Source organism: Carassius gibelio, chromosome A8 (genome assembly GCF_023724105.1).
Source record: "Carassius gibelio isolate Cgi1373 ecotype wild population from Czech Republic chromosome A8, carGib1.2-hapl.c, whole genome shotgun sequence".
In the NCBI taxonomy this organism is placed as follows: Eukaryota; Metazoa; Chordata; class Actinopteri; order Cypriniformes; family Cyprinidae; genus Carassius; species Carassius gibelio.
In genome coordinates, this window is record NC_068378.1 from 24,546,242 (window position 1) to 24,566,177 (window position 19,936).

The following is a 19,936-nucleotide window of genomic DNA, read 5'->3' on the forward strand; positions in this document are numbered from 1 at the left end:
AGTGTGATGTTTTGACCTATTAAAGAAACAGTTTGGGTGAAGTTGGTTTATTTGTTCAGTCTTTTGACCAAAAGGAGATTTATGGGTTGTTGACACTCTGGAGGGACTAACACTTTGGGATGGTTGACCTTTGTTGAGAAACACACAAATTGCCTCTACATCAAGTTCTTATTATTTTCAGCTTGAGGTCAGTAATATTTTATGTAAAATAAAAAAGACATTTTTATTCAACAAGGGTGACTGTCAGTAAATACATTTTATAATGTTACAAAATATTTCTTTTTTTAAAAAAAGCTGTTCTAGTGAACTTTCTATTCATCAGAAAATCCTGAAAATTAACACATCATGCACAACTGTTTTAAACATTGATAATAATAATAAATGTTTCTTGAACAGCAAATCAGTATATTGGAATGATTTCTGAAGGATCATGTGACACTGAAGACAGGAGTAATGATGATGAAAATTCAGCTTTTCATCACAGGGAATAAATGACATATTACAATATATTCACACAGAAAATAGTCATTTTAAATTGTAATAATATTTCACAATATTACTGTGTTTACTCAATCAAATAGATGCAAACTTCTTTCAAAACATTAAAAAGTAAAATCCCAAACTTTTGAACAGTAGTGAACAGTCCAAGATTTAAAATTTCTATAGGGTTAACAAACAATGAAGAGTACAGTTGAGACATATATTATCAGACACATCAGGCAGATTGTGTACTTTACTGGTTACAGATTGTGTACTTTTAGCTGGACTGGAAACTGAAAGGATGTTAATTTAAAACCACCAAGCGAAAAGCCTTGAGCTCTCAACGTCATTTTAGGTTGCTCCAAAGCTGCTTAAAGAGAAACCGTATTAGCAGCCTGTATTCCATAATGTATCTTTCCAAATAAAGTTGAATATTTAACAATAACACTGGCGAGGACTTACATTTAGTCCTCATTTTTTTTGTTTTGGTTTTTGGAGTGAATCAATTCCTGTTACATAATTTTTAAATTGCTTAAACATTTGGATTGCACAGTTTTTACACACACTAATAAACGTAATTTGATGCACATTTGTCAGTCATACATAAATGAAACGGGTAAGATTATGCACTCAAAATGTATTTACATTTTATGCATTGACTTTATTTAAATAATATTTTCATAATGCATTAAATTCGAATAGCTGAGATTTAGCATAAATCTGTTCATTTTTAAAACAATTAAATTTATTCAGTTAAAATATATGAACCTGGGGAAAATATGGTTAGCTGTGGAACAAGTAATATTCAGTTAGTTAAAATGTGTGAGATTTAAGAAAAAAAGGAATTATTGATGATAAATATATGAACCCGGTATGTATTTAAAACATAATTAGTTTATTAGCACTATCACAGAAATCGTACCTGTTTCATTTCTGTATGACTGACAAATATGCATCACATTACATTTGCTTTTGTTAAAATTGTGTAATCCAAATGGATAACAGTGTTGATGTAAAATTCAAATACATTTCTTAAATCTAAGCCTAAGTATTTTTTCAATGTTGGATCATAAAAAGTGTGTGTTGCATACCTGAATTATATGTTGTTATTTATTTATTTATTTATTTATTTATTTATTTATTTATTTATTTATATGTTTATAATTCTAAATGTTGTCAAACGCAAACAATCCAAGTCTAATTATTCAGTAAACTGCCTTTCTCAATATCATAATGTATTTGATCATTTCATGTTTCAGATGATGTCCCATATACAAAGGGAAACAAAGATACTGCAAGTGACAGCAGTGGGCTCAACAAGAGGAGTAGCATTGCTGGTAAGTTGGCATGTGAACCAGAAGAACTGAAACCTGCCGATAACTGCTGTTCAAGAAACAGTTCACCCAAAAATGAACATTTGCCGAACATTTCCACTCCTTCATGCCATTCAAGATGTAGATGAACTTGTTTCATCATAGAAACAGATTTGGAGAAATTGAGCATTAAGTTTTTTGCTCACGAATGGATCCTCTGCAGAGTGGTGTGGATTATTGTGAAGTTTTTATTAGCAGTGTGGACTCTCATTCTGACGGCACCCATTCACTGCAGAGCATCCGATGGTGAGCAAGTGATAGAATGCTACATTTCAGCAAATCTGAGAAACAAACTCATCTACATCCTGAATGACCTGAGAAACTTAAAAAAAAAACATTATATATATATATATATATATATATATATATATATTTGGATGAACTGTTCCTTTAATGCTTCACATGACACCACTATGCTGTATCAGACATGTTTTGCTCTAGATCGAGTCTCTTTATTAAGGAGCTCTGTGAGAGAGTCTGTGATAATGCTGATATTTGGTTTCTTCGGACCGCTGCTGTAAACCCTCAGTCGTTCTCTCTGTTCTTTTCTTTTTATCCGTTGGGCTTGTGAAGAATCAGGTCAGTTAATTAGTCTCTACTGATTTACCAGACTGACACTCACTATCAGAAGCTGTAGAGATTTAACAGCAGAGATGAGCACACACTTTGGATTGCAGTGGCTGCATCAGAAGAGCTTCACATATAGTTTATCTTTGGTTGGTCAAACTGAGTAGAATATTCTCCTTAATGGTGTCCTCATAACCGTTATGAGTTGAAATTTATAGAATACAAAGTATTTGTAATTCTGTTTTCTTTAATTGAATATTTGTTGTTTGTGACAAAAAAATCTAAATATAAAAAAGTACGTTTTGTTTTATAATAAAAATACAATTGAACAAATAATGCATAATGAATCAAAGAGAGAGATTTTACATTTATGTAAATAGTAAATAATTTTAAACCATTAAACTTAGTAACCATTACACTATTTCTTCGCAATAAAAACATAGTTTTTCATACAATTTTGAGCAGTTTATTTTTATTCTGTCATAAATATTAGAGTAATTCGATTCTACATACAAAATATCTTCTCTTTAATGGGGTGCTCAGAAATGTCAAGAGTGTGAATTTTGGAATGCTTAATATTTTTGTATTTCTATTTTTCTTAAATTATGTAAAGACATTAATAATTTTATTCAGAAAGGATGTTAAATTTATCAAAAGTGACAGTAAAGACCTTTACATTGTTACAAAATAATTCTATGAAAAATGATAAAAAAGATGTCCAAAATGTACAAAAAATCTCGGTCAAATACAAAATCACAGACTTTTGAGAACCAACTCAAAATAAATGATCATATTTCACTAATTATATTAAATTCATTGTGTCATAGATTAATTAATTTAGGAGATTTCACATGAATTATTCAGGTAGATTCCAATATTGTCACCATAATTTATTAAGCAAATAGCCTGTTCTAATTTTTTTACAGTGTAATGTAAAAACATTGATAATATTAAGAAACATTTCTTGAGCAGCAAATCAGTATATTAGAATGATTTCTGAAGATCATGTGACACTGAAGACTGGATTAATGATGCTGAAAATGCATCTTTGCATCACAGGAATAAATTACAGTTCAAAATACAAATTATTTTTAATTGTAATAATATTTCACAATATTTATATTCTTACTATATTTTTTATCATATAAATGCAGCCTTGGTGAGCAGAAGAGACTACATTTAAAAATATTTGACCCCAAACTTTTAAATGAAATGAATGTAACTGAAGCTCTTTTAGGTCACTTTTAAGTGTCTTATGTGAAAAGTTTAGTCAAATTTACCTGCTTTGTTCTTTTTCTTTATATATAAAACAACAACAACAAAACACATCAGTAATAAGTAATTTTTTTATTATTCATTAATTATTATTATTATTTTTTACGATTCTTTGGACATGGTTTGCTTCCATAATGTGTAATTATATTTATTACACACAGCCAGTTATTCTGCCAGACTGCAATACTACCATCTGCCCTTCATGAAATGGTTAAATGAATCTGACTTTCATGTCACAATGCACGGCTACACCAGCTCCCCGGGGACCCACGGGTGAGTTACCTGCTGTGAAGGCTGTGTGGTTATTGTGTGTGTTTGTGTATGCACAGATGAGCAGAGAGGTGTGACGACAGTGGAACTGATTAAAAAAGAGGGCACCAGTCTCGGCCTCACGATCTCCGGAGGTTGTGACAAGGACGGCAAGCCAAGAGTGTCGAACCTAAGACCAGGAGGTCTCGCGATCCGGTGAGAAACAGATGTGACACACACAAATGCATGCTGATCAGTCACTCAACTCCCAGTAGAACATTTCATTGCTCAAAAGTGGCTCTTTCACAGCACAAAAGACTTCATGGGGTTCTCAGTTACGCTTCAGTGGGGTAGCAGCTTTGTCTTGTTTCTTCTAAAAAAAACTGAATGGCTTTTAATTAATCTAATATGTTAATCTTAGATGTTCTGTTTTGTATTTTTGTGTTATGTGTGGATTTTATGTAATATCTTGTAGTGTACAACACTTTGGTCAGTTTTTTGCTGTTTTAATTGGTGCTTTATAAATAAACTAAAAACTAAAACTAGTATAGAGAAGACTTTGGTATCTTGGCAAATCTGAACACAGTTTGAGAGATTGTTGAGAGAGATCTCTGAGAGGTTATTGAGTTTTTTCCCCTGAAGGATAATCTTGAGAAGCAGAAAATTTAAGGTAAAAAAAAAAAAATGCAACAAAATTACAGAAACAAAATCTATCATGAAAATGAAAAATATAAAACTAAAAATATTCATCAAACCTATAATAGTATGCCAATGATAGTAAAATAACATTGGTGTAGTCTGTGTGACTTATTTTCTGGAATAAAATGACATAAATGCAATCAAATTACTAAAACTTAAAGTAAAATTAAAATGGTCCAAATAAAACCTAATACAAAATGTGAATCAAAACTATTATCTTAATGATACTATATCAAGTTATTAACAAGTTATTTTCCAGAAATAATAAAAATGACAAAAATGCAACATAATTACAAAAAGTTACAATTATTAAAAAATCTAAATATTTATAAAAAACTAAATAATCATAAAAATTGTAATAGTATTGCAGTGCTAAAATAGCACTGGTGTATTGTGTGTGGTACACCATGTTTACTTACACAGCTCTTTAACCTGAGGATCTGGGCTGCTCCTGTGTGTGTGTGTGTGTGTGTGTGTGTGTGTGTGTGTGTGTGCTCTTGTTGTTGTGTCATATCAGGACACAACCCCGTATAATGACATGGGTATGACACAGGTATTACAAGGAGAGGGTGACTTATGAGGACATAACCCATGTCCCAATTATTCAAAATAAATCATACAGAATGAGTTTTTTTAGAAAGTAAAGTTTCCTGTGAGGGTTAGGTGTAGGGTTGGTGAAGGGTGATAGAATATACAGTTTCTACGGTATAAAAACCATTACTCCTATGGGATGTCCCCACTTTTCACAAAACAAACATGTGTGTGTGAGACCTCAGGATGTGGGCTGCTCCATCACATCAGCCTCTACTATGACAGGCTGATGCAGGCCTAATGTGACCGCTCGCTCTCTGTCACACACAAGGAAGATTTTAGTTGAATGGTTGCGCTGACCTGTAGACAGCCGCAGGACTGATGTGCATGTTGCTGAACGCAGAGTTGCAAACATTTGTTTTGCAGCCAGGTGATTTAAACTCGTGTAGTTTACAGCTAATGGTTTGATCAGTTTCTGAAGCTCTAGCGCAGATGTGCGAGTGTGTAATTATTATGTGTGTTAATGCTGTTTAACTCTAGGCATAATTATGCAGAATCACAAAATGATCAAAATGTTTTCGTTGTTTCGTTTTGCCTTCGGTTGTGTGCCTCATGTGTAAATGAACTACTTTTGTGTGTCGTCATTGTGTCGGTTGCAAGCGTGTGCTTTTGTCTAAGTTAATGCGATGCTTACAGGCAAAATCCCAGCGCTGGATGACAACAGCGGCTTAAATTAGCTTCTACAACAGTACACGAGGAGTCAGCTCTGCTAACATCACATATGTATACACTCACACAGCGCACATACCTGCTGCACAATACACCTTTCTGCAGCAGATGCAGTTTGTTGATGACTGTGCAGTCTTCATATCAGTGCATCTGTGAATAACAGAGTTACGGCCTATAAGAATCATTTATTGTGAAGTCAATGCCAATAATAGATTTTCATACACTACCCTTCCGTATATGGTTGGTTTCTGAAAGATTTATTCATTTATTTGACCAAAAATAGAGTAAAAACAGTAAATGTTATAACAACTTTAAATAACCATTTTCTATTTTAATATATGTTAAAATGTCATTTATTTCTGTGATGTAAAGCTGAATTGTCAGCATCATTTCATAATCCTGAAATAATTCTAATATGCTGAATTGATGGTCAGGAAACATTTCTGATTATTATCAATGTTGAAAACAGTTGTATCGCTTAATATTTTTGTGGAAACTGATACATTGATGAAACGTAATTGTTTTGAAATAGAATTAGAGACAAAAAGTAAGTTACATACTACTATAAATGTTGCCTTTTTCATGTATTTGTGAAGGATAAATATCTGCCTGTATGAATCTACTTTTTCATTTATACATTTAGCGAACACTTCTATTCAAAGCAACTTCTTTAGCATTTTTTATTTTTTTTACTTATGCAGTTCTTGCATTCCCTGTTAACTGAACCTTGGCATTTCTAGTGCCATGCTCTACTGTTTCTGTACACTTTTACCCAAACATATTAAACAGAAACATGTTTCCAAAATGTATCACTTCACTGTTAAGTTTTCCATATGCATCTGTGTGGCAGGAGTGACCAACTCAATGTTGGGGACTACATAAAGTCAGTGAACGGCATAAACCTGTCCAAACTAAGACATGACGAGATCATCAGCATGCTGAAGAACATCGGTGAGCGTGTGGTGCTGGAGGTGGAGTACGAGCTGCCGCCATTCGGTACGGACACAAATACATACACATTCACTCCAGACTCTTGATGAGTAAATGTTTGGGGTCGGCAAGTTTTTTAAATGTTTTTGAAAGTCTCTTATGCTCACCAAAGCTGTGTTTATTTAATCAAAAATACAGTAAAAACAGTAATATTGCAAAACGTTATTACATTTGAAAATAACTGTTTTCTATTTGAATATATGTTAAAATGCAATTTATTGCTTTGATTCAACGCTGAATTTTCTGCACCATAACTCCAGTCTTCAGCTTCACGTGATTCTTCAGAAATCATTCTAATATGCTGATTTTCTGATCAAGAAGAGTTTTTATTAATATAAATGTTGAAGACAGTTAAAAAGTATTTTTCTTTAGTGAATATCAAAGTACCTCTGATCATGGTAAAATAGTACTTCAGAAGAACTGAATATGTAAAAGCCTTTTCTTCAGAGTTCTTATGTGACTAATACGTGGCATTGGTGTTTATGGTCTTGTTAAAGTAAAAATATTTCAATGTGTAGCGCTGTACCTCATTCTCCTGTGACATTAACACAAGCTGTTCTCTGTGTGTTTAGCTCCCAGCAATCCCTGCGGCATCATCTCTAAAACTATCGAAGTGTGCTTGGAAAAAGAAGGAAACAGCTTTGGCTTTGTTCTGAGAGGTACCAAACCACCATCAGACACACTCAAATGTCTTTACATTAATATTTCATGTGTTTTTTTACTTTAAATGAATGAATTTATGAATTTAAAACTACATCAATGATGTCTTGAAATACATCTCTCTCTCTCTATATATATATTTTCTTATATCATAAAGAATATTCCGGGTTCATTACAACAGTTTTTTGCAAAATGGTTCATGAGGGAACTGCATGGGGGTTGTGCTAATAATTAAATTAATCATAAAAATCTCAAATTCATATAAATTAATAATTTCATATAAAAACATGAAACTTACTAAAGAAATGATTTTCTGCATGTCATGTGACCCTTAACTAACAGCAGATGTTTCCTTGTATTATTACAATATTAACTTAAAATCTCAGGGGATACTTACAGGAAATACTGTATTTTAGATTTAAAATAGTCTGGTTTGACAAAAAAAATTAGAAATCCTTTCAATACTACTTCAGCGCTGTGCATAATTTTTTTTTACAAACTGAGGGAAAAGGAAAAATGTATTTTAAAGCATTTGTGTGATATTTCTTTGAAGGGCAACAGGAGTGTGTTCAGCTGCATTTTATGACTAAAGGCAATTGGCTTGACATGTCAGGTGTGTGTTTCACATGCTTTCAGGGGGCTTTCATGAGGACTGGCATAAGGCTCGACCTCTAGTAGTGACCTACGTCAGGCCCGGCGGACCCGCGGACAGGTGAGACCACCATGACTCAAATCATTGGTGTGTGTGAGACATGAGGTCCTTTAGGACATCTCGGTTTATTAATTAGCAGAATGTCTGAATCATCATGAAGCTCTCTGCCTCTGTGTGTGTGTCAGTGCTGCATGCATGCATTCAGTCGGTTATTTGTGTATACACTGGCTTAATAGAGTTTTTGTGTATGAGATGTTATGTATTTGGTGTAGATTCTGTATTTTGTGGGCACATGGTAACTGAAGCATAGGATGATGACATTAGAATGAGTGAGAAGGGTAGAACACAGCCTGAAGTGCACACACACACACACACACACAGAATTAGAATTAGATTAGCATAATAATTACACTTCCACAGTGCGTATTGTTTATGTGAAACTTAACACTTGTCAGCAAAATGTTGCATTTTTGTTTCTGCGTAAGTCGTCTGTACACACATTAGTCTGATGAAGAAACATGCATGAATGAGGCTTTTTGGTGTCATAAACACGGTAAATGTGATATCCTACTTATAAAAATAAATCATACAATTTCCATGAAAAGTCATTTTGATCATTAAAAATCCTGAAATCCTGAAATGGGACTGTTTTATTTTAGCATTTACCTCTCATCTCTGCTGCTGTCTTTGTATGTTTCCGTACGTCTCTCCGTGTTTCTCCGTCTGTCAGAGAGGGAACCCTGCGAGCGGGCGACCGTGTGTTGAGCGTGAACGGTGTTGCTGTGAACAGACAGAAACATGCTGACGCTCTGACCCTGATCATGCAGAGCAGCCAGGAGACTTTCTTCCTCATCGAGTATGACATCATGGTCATGGGTGAGCATGCACACAGATGCACACGTGTACAGAGACATGCCCTTGAGTTTGCCTGTATGCACAGATATTCTCATGTGGCCTTAATTAGAGTAGAAACATATTCTACTCCGCTCTAGATTCCCATAGGAAAGACAAAGCACCAATGAGATCTCTGTCTTTACACCTGGAAAGCTTCCTTCAGATATTTTTGTACATATCTGAATTAAAATGTAATATCCCCTACTCTTTTCTGTCTCTCTCTGGTTCCGGCTTGACCTCATGGCAGACTCCGTCCAGAAGTCGTCTGGGCCGCTGCAGGTGGACATTGCCCGCTCCGCAGGTTCAGTACTGGGACTAAGTCTCACTACATCCATCTACAGGAACAAACAGGTCATTACAGTCCAGAAAATCAAACCTGCTAGTGTTGCTGACAGGTGAGAACACCCAGATGCGTGCACAAATTTTTATGTAAAGAATCACCTACACACATACATTAATAAATTAAATATGAAAGCATGGACAGAGTGATGGATTGATAAATCAGCCAAGCAGATTCTGTCAGTATGTGGTCAGTTGGTTGACAGCTTCATACACCGATAATGCACACCTTATAGTCAAATAGTTTTTGAGAATTTGTATCATTTTATATAAATATTGTCTATATATTGTACATTTATTTTTATATTTATATTATACAATATTTTGTACTTTATGCTTTTAATTTTTTTTACTGATTATAAGGTGCATTAATGTTTATTGTCCCTATGAAACAAATAAATAAATCATATTATATTTGCATCATATCTCCCATAATTCCAATGCTAAGTATGACAAATCTTTATAGTATGTGCATTTTATTTTTATGTCACCTTGTGTTTGTGTTTTAGATCCACATGCAATACATTTTTTTATATTTAATTTAATTAGAATGAAAGCATAATTCTTCATAAATAAACATATTTAGCTATCCTTATCTCTTGCTATCTCTCTCTCTTTTTTTTTACCTTACACCTTCCCATCTTTTGTGACTGTTTTCACTCTGTTCTTTTCTTGCTTTGCTCCACACAAATGACTTTCTCACCTAGTTGCCACTGCTGTCTGTTTCTCTCTTGCCTCAGATGTGGTGCTTTGCATGTGGGAGATATTCTCTTGGCTATAGATGGCATGAGCACAGAGCACTGCTCTCTGATGGAGGCTCAGCAGCTCCTGTCCAGCTCCTCAGAGCTCACCAAACTAGAGATCCTGCCCTCTCAGCACTGCTCACATGACACAGGTCTGCAAACACATACAGCTCATAAACAGACTCAAATGATATTCACAAGCTTAGATCATCTAGACATGTCTGGCAGAATTCATTCACAAGCCGCTTTACTTTGGCTATGTTTGCAATAGCATACTACCATACTCTTTACATAGTATTCCTGTGCAGACTATGCATATTATGGAAATTAATAGTGTGTACATTTTCTGTCCTAGATACTACATTTTGCAATATATAAGAGCCTCTTTCACGGAATACTACAGTCTCAGTAAAACTCATACAAAACAGAATCACTGAGTTGGAAACAGGATCACCCGCTTGTATCAGTATTTTGTTGAACCATCTTTTGCTTCTATTACAGCCTTTAGTCCGTTGGGACTAAACACACACATCTAGACTTTGCAATATTTGTCCACTCTTCTTTGAACAGCTGATCAAGTTTAGTTCAATCTGATGGTGAGTGTTTGTAGAGAGCTGTCTTCAAATCATTCCACAGATTTTCAATGGGGTTTAAGTCTGGACACTGAAGAGGCCGTGCAAGACATTCAGCTTTCTCTCCTTCAACCACTGTGTGCTCAGTTTTGCTGTGTGCTTTTGGTCAGTGTCATGTTGCATGTAAACCTGCTTCCCACTGACAATTTTCTGGCAGAGGGCAGTAGATTTTCCTCAAGAATTTGATGATATTTTGCCCCATGCATTTTCCTTCTATCCTGACGAGTGCTTCAGTCCCTACTGCAGAGAAACACCTCATAACAGGACATCTCCACCTCCATGCTGTACTTCAGGAACACTGTTATTTAGATGGTGAGCTGGATAGGGTTTCCGCCAGACCTATCGTTTGGTGTTGAGGCTAAATGATTTAACATTAGTCTCATCTGCCTCAGAATATTCACGGTGTGTTTTGGCATAGCTCAGTCTGACTGCATGTGGCCTTTCTTGAGGAGTGGCTTTTTTCTTCAACCCTCCCATACAAGCCACATTTGTGGAAAATCTGTGATATTTTTGTCAGATGCACACAATGACCACTCTTTGTAATAAATTCCTGCAACTGCTTCAGAGTTCTGCTCTTGGTCGGCTCTCTGACCAGTTTCCTCCGGCTCTTTTATCGAGTCTTTAGGGACGTCCTGATCCAGGGAGGGTCTGTGTTGTACCAAATATCTTCTTTTTTTTTGACAGCGGAATTTTTTGTATCCATCTGCTGACTTTATCCTGGAGGTATTTCGACAGTGTCTTGCCAACCAGTTGATTGTTTGCTTCAATTAAACTACCAAGGAATGAAACATGGCAGTAAAAACTCTTTTCATGCTGAGCTGATCACAGTTGAAAGTCAAATTGCTTTGTGTGCCATTGAGAAGGTGATTAGCTACACCAGATTGAGTTTGCTTTTTAGATTTTTTAGTTAGTTAGTTATTATATATGGAGACCACTTACAGTATACTGAATTTAAAAAGTACCATACAACAGTAGGTTTTTTTTTTTTTTGCCATAATATTTTATGTTATTTATATGTTTGTATTTGATAAACTATTTATATTCGCTAAACCCATCATAGTTCATATGGGGAAAATAAGCAGCACAGTTTGAAATGTTTTGTTTTGTATACTATTTGTATATCCTAAAAACAGTACTGCGCAGTCAGCAGTAAATGATGTATTTATCAAGGCTGATTTCCTGTCCACTAGCATTAGTACAAAAAGAGCATCAATGCTATATTTTTATTGATATCCTATTCATGTTTACGCTCCATATTTACAATATGAATTCATTTCACAGCTGCTGCTTTACACTTTTGTCCTTGCATGATTCTTTCCTTGTCTCATCTTCATTTCTCCTTCTCTTCTCTATTTCTGTCTTTCTTTGACCTTTATTTGTGCCAGTGTGGATTTGAAGTGGTTGTTGGCGTCCAGCTTTGGGCCACTTTCTTACAAGGATCATGAGTCATTCTTAATATGCAGAGCACAGACACACACACACACACGCACACACACACACACACACACACACACACACCATGAGATCAGAGCCTTCACTCTGGCTTTACTATGTTACTAGAAAACTGCATTCTGACTGTATCATGAGATTTTCTAGAAAAGAGATATGAACAGACGCACAGCAGTTATAAAGTGATTTGAACACCTGCATCCTCTTTAGCTCAAGCTTGAGCTCACTGGGCAGCTCATTGTCTGTCAGAGATTAATCTCATATGTGGAGTCATTTTTCATGCACACAGATTATATACTGCAGAACTGAAAACTGAGGAATGTAGAGAAATACGTCTCTTATGCTCACCAATGCTGCATTTGATTAAAAATACAGTAAAAACAGTGAAATATTTTTACAATTTAAAGTCACAATTTTATATTTTAAAATGTGATTCATTCCTGTAATGCAAAGCTGAATTTTCACCAGTCATTATATTCTAGTCTTCAGTGTCACATGATCCTTCACTGATTTGCATCTGGTTCTCAAATATCATCCCAGAAGTCATCCTTGTTATTTTGGAATTTTAATACACTTTTAAATAAAAATATCTGATCCCTTGGGCTTCTGATCTAATAATGAGTCTTGGTTGATTCACAAATGATTGCACTGCAATGTGGGATGCATTTTCCCCTCAATGTGCTCTGTTGTACACTGCACATTTTTAACATGTAGTACATCATCCATGCATACAGAAAAAATCATGCATGTAGCATACAGCAGAAATAGTAAATTATGTTGGTGTGCTTTTCTGATCATAAATTTATTTTACAATTTAGTAATTTCATATGCTGTTGTCATTTAGTTTTTGTAGTTTAATTTTTTTTATTTAGAGTTTTTAAAAATTATTATTTCAGTTTTAGTTTTTTTGTAATTCCCATGCATCAAAGTATATATATATATATATATATATATATATATATATATATATATATATATGTGTGTGTGTGTGTGTGTGTGTGTGTGTGTGTGTGTGTATACATTTTCTTTAAGTTCTATCTATATTCTTGAATTTTTTATATAATATTTAGAATGAAAAAATATTTACAAAAAAAATATTTCAGCTTCATAATTTTTTTCAATACTTTTAATTTACTCTACTGTTGACACATTTGTCAGTAAAAACAGAAATTCCATGATATTTGAATATGTTTGTATGTATTTTCTATTTTTCTGAATCCTGTATGACCTACTATGTAATTAATATTAAATGTGATCTATTTTAAGATCCATCAGAAAAAAAGCTAAATGAACATGTATTTATTTGTTTGTTATTATATTTGAAATGAATACCTGTATGATCAACCATATTTGCCAGAATGTGTAATGTTCAGCCAAATCAGCAGGTTAAGGTATGTCTGGTAAAAAATGTTGAGGCTCTTAAAAGCATGACTATTTTTTCTGTTTGTGGTCTTCTTTGACACAACTTAGTATTTAGGACCCAGAAGAAAAATAGTTGCAATAGCTGCTTATAAGACAGCAGAATAATAGAAGGAAAAGCAAGGCACATGAGCTCTTTGACGTGCAGATTTATCTCTGTCTAAACAGCTGGTCTGCTGAGCGGGACATGATGCATGCCTAATTAAGCATCGTTAGTGACACAAGCTGCTTACTGTCACAAGAAACCGTTTGTCACAATCCAAAACAATGTCCTCTTTCTTTCTTGCAGAGCATTTGTTCTAATTGTGAGTGAAAGAGAGTTTTAAGATGGTTTTCCATTGCTGTCGGCCTTACAAGTGCTGGACCGGAAATGTAAGAGAGAGAAAAAGAAAAGGATGGAATAAATGTGCTGTGTATGAAGTGCCTGTGAGCAGCGTCTCTGATTCGTCCCTGTGAATGTCAGTGATCAGTGAAGCAGTGTGGATCAGTCCACATCAGATCATATCAGCCTAAGTGCTGTAACATAAGCTTATTTTTGGCAGAAATAACCCATTTACCGCCCGTTTTTTGTGTGTGGTTTCCCTGCAGTGCATGTCCAGAGGAGAAGTCAGCATCAGTGGGACTCTAGTGACAACTGCATCAGTACTCCTCCACCTTTCCAAAAGACACCCTCGGCCTGGAGTCACACCACCCCTACACCCTCACACCGATGTGAGTGTCCCCCATGTGCACGTCTACATAAGGAACTGTGCGTTAAATATAGAAAGTAGATGTAATAGTGCAGTTTTAAGCATATCATATTATCATAGCATTTTAATGCTCTTAACTATTTTTGTAGCACATGTACAGTATTGTTCAAAATAATAGCAGTACAATGTGACTAACCAGAATAATCAAGGTTTTTCGTATATTTTTTTATTGCTACGTGGCAAACAAGTTACCAGTAGGTTCAGTAGATTCTCAGAAAACAAATGAGACCCAGCATTCCTGATATGCACGCTCTTAAGGCTGTGCAATTGGGCAATTAGTTGAATTAGTTGAAAGGGGTGTGTTCAAAAAAATAGCAGTGTGGCATTCAATCACTGAGGTCATCAATTTTGTGAAGAAACAGGTGTGAATCAGGTGGCCCCTATTTAAGGATGAAGCCAACACTTGTTGAACATGCATTTGAAAGCTGAGGAAAATGGGTCGTTCAAGACATTGTTCAGAAGAACAGCGTACTTTGATTAAAAAGTTGATTAGAGAGAGGAAAACCTATAAAGAGGTGCAAAAAATGATAGGCTGTTCAGCTAAAATGATCTCCAATGCCTTAAAATGGAGAGCAAAACCAGAGAGACGTGGAAGAAAACGGAAGACAACCATCAAAATGGATAGAAGAATAACCAGAATGGCAAAGGCTCAGCCAATGATCACCTCCAGGATGATCAAAGACAGTCTGGAGTTACCTGTAAGTACTGTGACAGTTAGAAGACGTCTGTGTGAAGCTAATCTATTTTCAAGAATCCCCCGCAAAGTCCCTCTGTTAAAAAAAAGGCATGTGCAGAAGAGGTTACAATTTGCCAAAGAACACATCAACTGGCCTAAAGAGAAATGGAGGAACATTTTGTGGACTGATGAGAGTAAAATTGTTCTTTTTGGGTCCAAGGGCCACAGGCAGTTTGTGAGACGACCCCCAAACTCTGAATTCAAGCCACAGTACACAGTGAAGACAGTGAAGCATGGAGGTGCAAGCATCATGATATGGGCATGTTTCTCCTACTATGGTGTTGGGCCTATTTATCGCATACCAGGGATCATGGATCAGTTTGCATATGTTAAAATACTTGAAGAGGTCATGTTGCCCTATGCTGAAGAGGACATGCCCTTGAAATGGTTGTTTCAACAAGACAATGACCCAAAACACACTAGTAAACGGGCAAAGTCTTGGTTCCAAACCAACAAAATTAATGTTATGGAGTGGCCAGCCCAATCTCCAGACCTTAATCCAATTGAGAACTTGTGGGGTGATATCAAAAATGCTGTTTCTGAAGCAAAACCAAGAAATGTGAATGAATTGTGGAATGTTGTTAAAGAATCATGGAGTGGAATAACAGCTGAGAGGTGCCACAAGTTGGTTGACTCCATGCCACACAGATGTCAAGCAGTTTTAAAAAACTGTGGTCATACAACTAAATATTAGTTTAGTGATTCACAGGATTGCTAAATCCCAGAAAAAAAAAATGTTTGTACAAAATAGTTTTGAGTTTGTACAGTCAAAGGTAGACACTGCTATTTTTTTGAACACACCCCTTTCAACTAATTGCCCAATTGCACAGCCTTAAGAGCGTGCATATCATGAATGCTGGGTCTTGTTTGTTTTCTGACAATCTACTGAACCTACTGGTAACTTGTTTGCCACGTAGCAATAAAAAATATACTAAAAACCTTGATTATTCTGGTTAGTCACATTGTACTGCTATTATTTTGAACAATACTGTATACTGTGTGCACATGGTGCAAATTGTCTGTATGAATAAATACCTGATGACCTACTGTAGTGCATTTACAAAAAATGTTCTGCCTTCAGCAGAGCACATTGTGTGGAATACTGGATCCCACAATACATTTTGCAACTACACTTGATTTCCTCTGTGGCAGATTCACTGAAAATAATATCGTCTGTCAATGACTTTCATTCTTTTTTATTTTTTTGTTTTATATATTTAAAATAAAAATTAATATATATATATATATATATATATATATATATATATATATATATTCATTTATTCATTTCTTACATGTTCTTTTTATTGCATTATTATCCATTTTCTTTACTTTATTTTCTTTATTCATGATCTTTATTTTTCAATTTCATTTACATATTGACTTTTATTATTGTACTTATTCTCATTTTTATTTACTTTATTTTCATTTTTATTTATAAATTTTTATATACTTATTAAATTTATTGTTTTAATATTTTTTGTAATTGATATTTTATTTACTTTTTCTTTTTGTTTTTTTAATTTTTTATTTATTTATTGTTTCATTTGTATTTATAGTAAAAACAAACAAACAAACAAAAAAAAAAAAACAGACAAAGTCAAGGAATATGGTATATTTATTTGTATTCCAATTTCCCAAACTATGCTGTTTTAAAGCAGTTTTACAGTAATTTAAATACTGATTAAAAATACATATTGCTATAATTAAACTGGCTGTCACTCATGTTTCATACCAAAGGTTTGTTAGTATTCCATTCCACATGTACCAGTAACACATGGTGATTCCAGCACATTCGATCTCAACTCTTTTCTCCTCCAGCTGTGACGTCTGGCATCTCTGCAAACACATCAGGCTTTCACAGTTACAGCTGTGGCACCCAGTCGACGAACCCCAACACCTATCCCAGTAGCACCCTGCCCTCCTACCCGTCCAGCCCTCGCTGCACCCACACCAAGCGGAGACCAAGCAGAAGAGACCACAAGAGCTCCTGTGAGCACATTCATATACAGATTTATGTCTCATCTCTGCCTTACGTCCAGTTTAGTATCACTGTCTCTCATTTAATGTGGCTGTTTCTGACATCTAGACAAAAAGAGAAACACTATTTTGAGTATACAGTGAATACAGTATTCCAGAAGTCTTTAACAGTGTTTGACAATTATAAAATATCATAGTCATTGATTTTCAACTATTGCTTTAAATTTATAAAAGAGAAATTTGTAATTTAAATTAATTTAATTCATAAAAAAACTACTTTCTCCAGTTTTCCTCAGAAATGCATCTCAAAGCCTATTGTGAGTCACCTAATGTATAATTTGATTGTCTTAAATCAATGAATAATTTAAAAAGTGAACAATTGTAATTATGTTACAATTGGGAAAAACTAAAATATAATATATTTTCTGTATGAATGTCCCTAATGAACTCGAATGAATCTTACTTTGAGGACGAGTTATTTGTTTATCATTATTTTTAAACATAATGTTATTGCAGAGTGTAAAAGAAATAAAAATAATATAATTTTTTATATTAACAACACTAAACAACACTAAAGTAGCCAATATACTTTCTATATTAACGCCCCAAGTTGCTAGTCATAGCTAAAAAACAATATTACCTGGGAAGAATTGTTTGTTTGTTGGTTAATTAACATTATTTATCTATCATTATTAATTTATCATCAGTTTATTTAATATTTTAATTGTTAAATAATGTCTTACAGTGCTGTTAAAGAATTGAAAAAGAAACACACACACACACACACAAAGTAAACTCAAGGTTGGACATCAGTGTTTTAGTTTTTTTCCCATGATTAAGGGTTTTTAGATCCACTTTACATTACTGTATGCCAAATAATTATTTAATTTTATGAATCCTTCTCTCTCAGTGTCTCTGGCGACGAGTACAGTGGGCGCTGGCGGTCAGGTGGTGCATGTCGAAACCAGCGAGGTGCTTCTGAGAGGAGATCCTCTTACTGGATTCGGCCTGCAGTTACAGGGGGAAGTGTTTGCTACTGAACCGCTGTCAGCGCCTGCCTGTGTTCACTTTATAGAGCCTGACACACCTGCTGAAAGGTGAGAGGACGCCGCTGATCTGAGCTGTCAAACTGTAGACGCCATGGATGCTGAAGCCTTTGTCTAGTGCATTTAGTTCCTTTGGAGAGATGTATGTACATGTACACACACACACACACACACACAAGCTTTACAGCATGAGAGAAAGCTCAGATGCTGATTTGACCCAGTACCAAGACAAGCTATCAAAATAGAAACCTACAACCAGATATAAACCACAGAGGTGTTTAGAATCTGTTTTATACAATAATTCAACATCAAAGAAATTCTATTCTTTTGAACTTTCTATTAATCAAAGAATCCTAAAACAACTGTTCAACATTGATTTTAATAATAGCAGTGGCTGCTGAAAATTCAGCTTTGCGTCTTAGGAATAAATTTTTAAATGCACTGAAATATAAATGTGATTTTTTAAATTGTAATATTTCACATTCTTTTGAATGTATTTGTCAAATAAATGCAGACTTGTTGAGCATAAAAGAATGAAACACAATTTTTAGATTTATTACGATGATGATTGTCTGTCGTTTTTTCTATTGTTCATTGTCATCTTTATATATTATCGTTATTATTAAATATTTTAATCATTGAATAATGTCTTATAATGTTCTGCAAAATTTTAAAAAAAGGTCATTTGTAACTTTTAACTTAAAATTCTGACTTTTTGCTACCTTTATTTTCTATTATGTGGCAGAAACACTAATCGCAATTCTGAGATTATATCCTTAAAAAAAGTTTAGAATTGCTAGAAAAACTTATAATTTTGAGAGAAAAAAAAAAAGTCACAATTATGAAATTATGCAACATATTGACACGTGTCTGTGTTTATTTTAATGTGTGCTGTATATTTTTGCTTTTCAGGTGTGGGGTGTTACAAATTGGAGACAGAATTCTTTCCATTAATGGAATTCTCACTGAGGATGGAACACTGGAAGAAGCCAATCAGCTGCTCCGAGATGCAGCACTGGCCAATAAGGTCATACTGGAGGTGGAGTTTGATGTTGCAGGTACAAAGAAAGATCAGAGATGCAAATTGATTTTAAAATTTGTGATCTGAACACGCAACCACGGGTTTTTGCTGTATATATTTCTGTGTGTGTATCTCACAGAATCAGTGATTCCCAGTAGTGGCACATTTCAGGTTAAGTTGCCCAAGAGACGTGGAGTGGAGCTGGGCATTACGATCAGTGGTGAGTGATGACCAAAAGGGGGCGCTGTTGACCTAGAACAATTTACAGCTCAAATGCAACCAGCATTCAACGCTCTCTATTTAATACAAATTTGAAGTGGTAATTGTATTAAATTTTTGCAAAATAAATCTGTCTACTACAAATGAATTCTGATTTGCAGAGAGCAAGAAGCCAGGAAAACCTTTGATCATCTCGGAGATACAGAGAGGCAGTATTGCACACAGGTTACAACAGCACATTACAACAATTAATTTGATGAACATTCTTTGACATTAAAAACTGATTGAAAGATACTGATGTGAAATGACCTTTTATAATAGAATAGGAACCCTGGAGCCGGGTGATCGCCTGCTGGCTATTGATAATGTTCGGCTGGATAATTGTGGGATGGATGAGGCCATGATGGTCCTCCAGCAGGCCGAGGGGATGGTCAAACTGCGGATTCAGAAAGACGAAGACAACCTGGGTGAGTGTGTGTGTCTGTGTGTGTGTGTGTGTACTCT

General features: G+C 34.8%; 1 protein-coding gene across 2 annotated transcripts in view; it reads left to right on the forward strand.

Moving 5' to 3' along the window:
• Positions 1-19,936, forward strand: part of grip2a (glutamate receptor interacting protein 2a) — a 32,497-nt gene that overhangs the window by 5,163 nt on the left and 7,398 nt on the right. For both annotated transcript variants that reach the window (XM_052604912.1, XM_052604913.1), the window contains exons 2-16: positions 1,740-1,817; positions 4,025-4,160; positions 6,754-6,899; positions 7,466-7,552; positions 8,190-8,265; positions 8,936-9,081; positions 9,347-9,494; positions 10,179-10,333; positions 14,270-14,392; positions 16,988-17,158; positions 18,057-18,243; positions 19,105-19,250; positions 19,353-19,433; positions 19,594-19,657; positions 19,754-19,899. In XM_052604912.1, the coding sequence (XP_052460872.1) occupies positions 1,740-1,817; positions 4,025-4,160; positions 6,754-6,899; positions 7,466-7,552; positions 8,190-8,265; positions 8,936-9,081; positions 9,347-9,494; positions 10,179-10,333; positions 14,270-14,392; positions 16,988-17,158; positions 18,057-18,243; positions 19,105-19,250; positions 19,353-19,433; positions 19,594-19,657; positions 19,754-19,899 (1,890 nt within the window). The remainder of the gene's footprint in view (positions 1-1,739; positions 1,818-4,024; positions 4,161-6,753; positions 6,900-7,465; positions 7,553-8,189; positions 8,266-8,935; positions 9,082-9,346; positions 9,495-10,178; positions 10,334-14,269; positions 14,393-16,987; positions 17,159-18,056; positions 18,244-19,104; positions 19,251-19,352; positions 19,434-19,593; positions 19,658-19,753; positions 19,900-19,936) is intronic.